The following is a 7,067-nucleotide window of genomic DNA, read 5'->3' on the forward strand; positions in this document are numbered from 1 at the left end:
GCACCAACAACCGAGAAACTACAAGTTGAATCTTGTCTTGACTAGTGCAAAATAGGGTGCAACAATATGGAAACTCTACTGGGGAGATACGCTTAGATTCTGACCTTAGCAGATTTAGGCTAATTTGGCTTCTAGATTTATTTGTAATTTTCTTTGATTATGATCAAAATTCTAATTACATGCTTACGTGCCTTATTTGCTCTTCATAATTATCTGCTCATCTTGCTTATTGCTGCTACACCCTTGCTTGTTACTACTTTATATATACTGTCATCACATCTCTTCCAATTGAGTCTTGGCCGTATACTATCACACTCAATGGCATGCGAGGGTTGTCTTTTACACCCCTCCGAACCTTTTTTTCAAAACTCTCTAGTTTTAGAGAATGGCTTTGTCAGGTTAACTGACATAACTTCTCACAGTTCTCAGTCCAATTCAAAAGTAGGAAACACTCTACTCTAGTAAAACAGGTCATACTACATAAACCCTAGGTGAGTTGGTCCCAGGTACCAACACACGATTAGGAAAAACACCCTGATGTCAACGGATCATGCACTCAACGACAAAATTTTTGTGGAAGGACAAACAAACTTGACAAAACATTTATGGATTCGAAGCAAACACTTACCCAAATATATTTTCTTCTACCCACCTTAGAAAATGAAAATCAACTAGAACATCCCTGAAATTAGCATGGTCATGGGAGCACCGCATAAGCTGAAATAGTGGTGGAAGAATATTTGTCGGGAACACGGAGATGAAGTTCGGATGCACCTAGGAGCATTAACTGCATTGATGAATATCTGAGCAGACAAAGTGCTCACTCGCCTATTGATAGAATTTTGGGATCCAGCTAAAGTGGTCTTCAAATTTGCCGACTGTGAGATGGTACCGACATTGGAGTAAGTCGCAAGCTTTACGGAGCTGCCATTCAACGGAAGAAAGCCAGTGCTGCCAGTTACTACGCCCGGCTATCGATTCTTGGATGCTCTAGGTCTTACCAACATCAAAAGTCTAAGAAGTATCGAGGATGGATGGGTAAGCCTCGACTAGATGTTCGATAGGTTTGGGAACTGAGAAAGCTACGAGTGGTATTCGGGGGAATTCCAATGTGACCAAGCGACACGGGAGAGCCTCAGGCCTATCACTTTCGCAATGGCACTGTTAGGACTATTGGTCTTCCTACAGCAAAGGGGCCGTATCAATATTAACCTATTACCAGCGGTCCTGGCAACCTTCTGCGACAATATTCAAGCTACTTTAATGCCTATGGTGTTAGCCGAAATGCTGAGAGCCTAATCCGCCTATGCATGGGGATACGGCATTTTCAAAGGATGCAACTTGTTGCTGCAGATTTGGGCTACTGAACACTTTTTCCAACGGGAGGATACTATCGACTACTTTGTAGGTGTCAGTAATATGATCTACAGGCACAATGAAATAATGAGGCACTGGATTTCCCCACATGGGCAAGAAGAATGGAGAAATACACTGACCAATCTGATAGGAGAATGGATCAATTGGAAACTCTCTTAGTTAGGTGGAAGATAAATCTTGAGGACTCCCCAAAGGTACGTCATTGAGTTGATTGGATTAGAAGGCATTCAGTCATACTCACCTCTGCGAGTCCTCAGACAATTTGGTATAATCCAAGATGTGCCTTTATGAACAAGGACGGCATTTTACGAGGATGACTATAATGGCCAGATTCCAATTCCCGGGATAAGGAAACTGCAAGAAAAGTGGAATGACCTAGTAACAATGCCTATGGGTTAAAATTCATGATCCACTCCTAATTAGTACGTTTGGATTAACGAAGAAGAATAATTGGCCCGCCCGAACTGAGAGGGCATAACTTGGTTAGAGGACGCAGTGGTTTCTTTACAAATTTACCATAAGATCCTGCCACACTATCTTGTGACCACATCAATGCATCTTCAGGTGGTCCCAAGATCCATTGACCACATGTTGCCACCGGTAAAAGAGGATGATTGGGTAGAAGAATGCATCCAGATAGAGTCAAGCACAGAACCAGAAGAAGATCCGGAGGAGGAGTCTGAATTTAATGATGATGAGGAAGACCCGAAGGAAGATCCGGAAGAGGAGCCAGAAGAAGAGAAGGGCCCATGAGGCAACTCGGGGGATGGTTATTAGAATTGGTTGATTTCCCTAGTTCTCTCTTTTACTTTCCAAAAGGGCAACTATCTAAGCCCGTGCAACTTTGTGATGTAATCCTTGTTCCCATTTTCATCAATCCAAATTATCAATGAAAACAAAATTGCTTCGGATATAGGCCTACCTACAACAATGAGAGGTCCCCGCAAATTCTAGGAATGCGCTAGCTGTAATGCATGATCTATCTACTCTATGTGATTTCTTGCTCGCATAAATGAAGAAACAGACTCTTACTCTTTTTCTTTTCTTTCCTCTTATTTTTCTTTTGCTTTATTACCCCTAAAAAGAAAAGAAAGTTGGTTTGCATCGACTAAAACTAGTGGAGCCACCATACAATCTAAGGTCTAAGGGAAAGATGTCAGCTGCAGAAGACCCAACCGAACATGCTCTAGTCATAGCCAGCAGCCCGGGGCGATCGGGGGAAAAGGACAGTACTAAGAATGATGAGCACGTGGACACGATAGACCAAGAAAGGGAATCCTTAAGAGAAGAGGTACAGCATATCAGAGAATTGGCGCACCTGGACGTGACGCCACTTCTTCACCCACCTAGATTACCTTCTTTAGATTCACTCCCAGATCATTTTCCTTCAACCTCCCGCCAAAATAACAACACTCCAACCTCAACCCACAATACTTAAGTTATACTTCCAATAACTCATGCTAACCCATCGAACCCTCCTATTCACACCCCCTACGTACCGCAATATCCTCAGATATCACAAAACCCGCCTATTACCACCAATATAACTACCCCTCCTCATGACAGAGTCACTTTCACCACCAACCAGCAAATACCCGTGGCACATGCTGCTACTCATGAGCGGTACATTCCTCCTATATATGTCAAAACCAAATCTACCTTTACAGCACCTATCATGGTCAGGGTGCCATATGAGATCGATCAATACGCTGAGATGGAGAGTGAGGCCATGCGTAAGGAAGAAGTGTCGGTATCTGAGCAGTTTCAAATGTTAAGAAGGCAAATGAAGAGTCTCCAAATTGCCCGAGGAAGTGAAAGCCTGGATTATGAGAACTTGTGTATTCACCCAGATGTAGACATGCCAATAGGGTACAAACCCCCAAAGTTCGATACTTTTGATGGGACAGGGGACCCGCGCTCACATTTAAGGGCTTATTACGACAAGTTGGTCGGAGTGGGGAGGAATGAGAAATTAAGGATGAAATTGTTTAAAAGGAGTCTGACGGGAGAGGCACTCACCTGGTATACCGGGCAGGACCCACAGAATTGGAGAACTTGGCAAGATATGATGGAGGACTTCATGAACCGTTTTTGATTCAATACAGAAATTACTCCTGATCGGTTCGCACTAGTGAACCTACAAAACAACCATCTGAGTAGTTTCAATAATATGCACGACGATGGAGGATGGAAGCTGCTAGGACACAACCGCCACTGGACGACCGTGAACTGACCAAGTACTTCATCTGAGCCCAGGAGGGAATATACATTGAAACGATGATGGGAATGATGGGTCAAAAGTTCCCCGAGCTGGTTAACATTGAAGATTTCTGCGAGGATGCCAGAAAATCTGATAAAGTGCAATCTATGGCAGCACTGCAGGTAGCCAGCAAGACCATCCAATCAAGATTGATCGGTAGCAAAAAAAAAAGAGGTCTTAGCAGTCGTCCCCTACTATCAAACTAACCCATCTCCTGGATACACCTCGTACTCCCCAAACAACCACTCACCACCACCTACATATGCTCTAGTCTATAATACCCGACCGTACTACCACCCTCAACCATAATACAACCCTCCTCAAGCCAACAACAAACAAAACCCACAACAACCATATGCTTAAGTCCAAACCGCTACTCACAAGAACTGACCAGTGTATGCACCACGTCCTCATCCCAACTTCGAAGAGAGGAGTCCAAGAACATATACCCTGATTGCCGAGCCCCTGGCCTAATTATTCAAAAGATTGAGAAGAGCAGGATTGATACACCTAATTGAGGGAAGGGTTCCTGAACATCCCTCCAAATATTGTGATTCCACTAAGAGATGTGAGTATCATTCCAATGTATCGGGGCACGATACTGAAGATTGTTTCAAGCTGAAAAATGAAATTGAAACCTTGATCAAGAGCGGAGCTATCTAATGCACTCCAACACTACCTATTGTGAATCACAATCCATTTACAAATCACTGAAACCAAGGAGCTAACACAATCACATTGAATGAAGAATATGACCTGAAGGGAACAATTGTCACTATTGGAAATGCATTAGCCGTAAAGATCCCTCCTAAAAAGGCTCCCATCATTACGGTACAAATAAATCCTACAGTGATAGTTCAAACTTATCTGCAGCAACCCGCCGATGCTACTCAGGGTGAAGAATATCATGAATACAAAACCGTCCTATGGACCTATCAACAAAAGAGAAAAGCCAAAAAGACAGACTCTGCCACGGCCCATGCTATGACTAGGTCTGGGAGATGCTATGCCCCTGAAGAGGTCAATCGAGGAAATTCAGGGAGAGAACAAATTCCAAGGAGGAACATAACAGACCTAGAAGCCGCGGAGTTTTGGAAAACAATGTCAAGTAAAGAGTATTCTGTGGAAGAACAGTTAAAGAAAACTCTAGCGCAGATATCCATCATGGATCTACAGATGAGCTCTAACAACCATAAGAACACTTTGTTGAAAGTACTAAGCGGAGTAAGTGTACCAAGTAACACCACCAGCGAAGCATTGGCCGTGACAATTGAGAAAATGGTAGAAGCAAACATGATCACTTTCAAAAGGGACGAACTTCCTGTCGAGGGCGCAAGTCACAACAAGACTCTTCACATCACTGTCAAGCATAGAGATAAAGTGGCATCTCGAGTGCTGGTCGACGGGGGATCAGGAGTCAACATTTGCCCACTCTCCACCATGCGGGAGTTGGGAATTCATTTGAGGGAACTCAAAGAAAGCCACGTAAGGTTAAGAGCCTTTGACGGTTCGCAAAAGGATGTTATTGGGGAAATTTATCTAGCCTTGCATATCGGGCCGATTGACTTTCTAGTATTATTTCAAGTGATGGAGATTTCCTCCTCTTACAATTTGCTGCTGGGCAGGCGCTGGAAACATATGGTAGGGGTCGTGCCATCTACCTTGCACCAATGTATAAAATTCGAGTGGGGATGCCAAGAGATCGTTGTCCATGGTGAGTGGGGTCATTCCGCCTATTTGGAGTATGATGTTCCATTCATTGAGGGACTAGATGGAGTAGCCTTTCATGCTGTAGAAATCATGCAGACTACTAAGGAGGAGAAGACTGAACAGAATCTGGGAATGCAATCATCGTACAGATCTAAGATGGCCGTGAGGGAGATGATGAAAGATTGTTATAGGCAAGGAACAAGGTTGGGAGCCAAGTCAGATAGGATTATAGAGCCAATTGAACACAATGGGCAGAAAGGAAGGGCTGGCATAGGATATCAACCTCCAGAAGGGAAAACTTGCACTGTTAGCTCCGGGAAAAAGGTTTTTGTGCCAGAGCATGTTTCATGTCTGGGGTAGAGTTTATCGCCCAAAGATGATATCATTGACGGGATAGGAAATTTATTCGTGAATATGATTGAAGAATGTTGTGAAGGAACTGACATCATGACACTGACTATCAGGGATGCCGAACCAAGTGAAGAATTACAGAATTGGACAGCCAGTCCATCTTTGGTTCGCCGGGAGTCTTGGTAGTATGGAACTGTAAAAGTTTTCTTTTGAAAGAACACAATCAATTAAGGTCTATACCGTGTCTGTACCTTTTTGTCATTTCCCTCTTGTGAGTGCTTAAGACATTCTTTTTGATTAAATAAAAAGAATCGTTTTCTAAAAATTTGCGATTTAGTTTACTGCTTTATTTATACCTAGCTTTTCTTTTCAGTAATCAAATCGATAAAAAACCGCATTTCACGGTTATGACATGTAACTAAACCGCTGAGCTCAACGATCCGGATTACGAGAAATATGACAAGAGTATAATGCAAGACAATCTCCCGTAGGAGATCGAACAGTTGGAGAGTCAGAAGAAGCCCAACCTCGAAGAAACGAAAGTAGTCAATCTTAGAAACAAAGAAGACGTGAAAGAAACTAGAATCAGCATTCACCTAGAAGCCAATCAAAAGGAAAAAATGATTGAGCTCCTCCGACAGTACGTCGACATGTTCGCGTGGTCTTATGATGACATGCCAGGATTAAGCACCGACATTATCTCGCATCGACTACCTACTAACCCTACCAGACCGTCGGTCAAGCAGAAGCTCAGGAAATTCAAACCTGGTTTAAGTCAGAGGATAAAGAAGGAGGTGACCAAACAGATCGAAGCAAATATAGTAAGGATCTCCAACTATCCAAGCTGGTTGGAAAATATCGTCCCAGTGCCCAAAAAGGACGGAAAGATCAGAATATGTGTGGACTACCGAGATCTCAACAAATCTAGTACAAAGGAAGATTTCCCCTTGCTGAATATCCACATTCGCATCGACAACTGTGTAAAGCATGAACTGCAATCGTTTATGGATTGTTTTGCTGGATACCATCAAATCCTAATGCACAAGGAAGACGCTAAGAAGATAGCTTTGACTACTCCCTAGGGAGTCTACTATTATAGGGTTATGCCGTTCAGTATTAAGAATGCTAGCGCCGCCTACATGAGGTCCATGACGACCCTCTTTCATGACATGATTCATAAGGAGATTGAAATGTATGTGGATGATGTCATCATAAAGTCTCGAAGGAGTTCGGAGCACTTGGGCGACTAAAAGAAATTTTTCGAATGCCTGTGAAGGTATGATTTGAATCTGAATCCAGTAAAATGCACGTTCTGAGTCCCGGCTGGAAAACTATTAGGTTTTATTGTAAGTATGAAAGGGATAGAGCT

The 7,067-nt window shown here is 43.1% G+C and overlaps 1 protein-coding gene across 1 annotated transcript; it reads left to right on the forward strand.

Annotated features, from left to right (window-relative positions):
- Window positions 1–3,657: 3,657 nt before the first annotated feature.
- Window positions 3,658–6,780, forward strand: LOC107803507 (uncharacterized). The gene is made up of 3 exons (XM_075221030.1): window positions 3,658–3,759; window positions 4,400–5,671; window positions 6,190–6,780. The coding sequence occupies exons 1-3, from the start codon at window positions 3,658–3,660 to the stop codon at window positions 6,778–6,780; spliced, it is 1,965 nt and encodes a 654-aa protein (XP_075077131.1).
- Window positions 6,781–7,067: the final 287 nt, after the last annotated feature.

This window comes from Nicotiana tabacum, chromosome 9 (genome assembly GCF_000715075.1).
Source record: "Nicotiana tabacum cultivar K326 chromosome 9, ASM71507v2, whole genome shotgun sequence".
Taxonomy (NCBI): Eukaryota; Viridiplantae; Streptophyta; class Magnoliopsida; order Solanales; family Solanaceae; genus Nicotiana; species Nicotiana tabacum.

Coding starts and splice junctions, on each gene's coding strand:
- LOC107803507 (XM_075221030.1), top strand. CDS start 3,658: ATGGGAATGATGGGTCAAAAGTTCCCCGAGCTGGTTAACATTGAAGAT. Junction 3,760..4,399: donor AATCTATGGCAGCACTGCAG/GTAGCCAGCAAG, acceptor TATGACCTGAAG/GGAACAATTGTCACTATTGG. Junction 5,672..6,189: donor CTGTTAGCTCCGGGAAAAAG/GTTTTTGTGCCA, acceptor AATCTCCCGTAG/GAGATCGAACAGTTGGAGAG.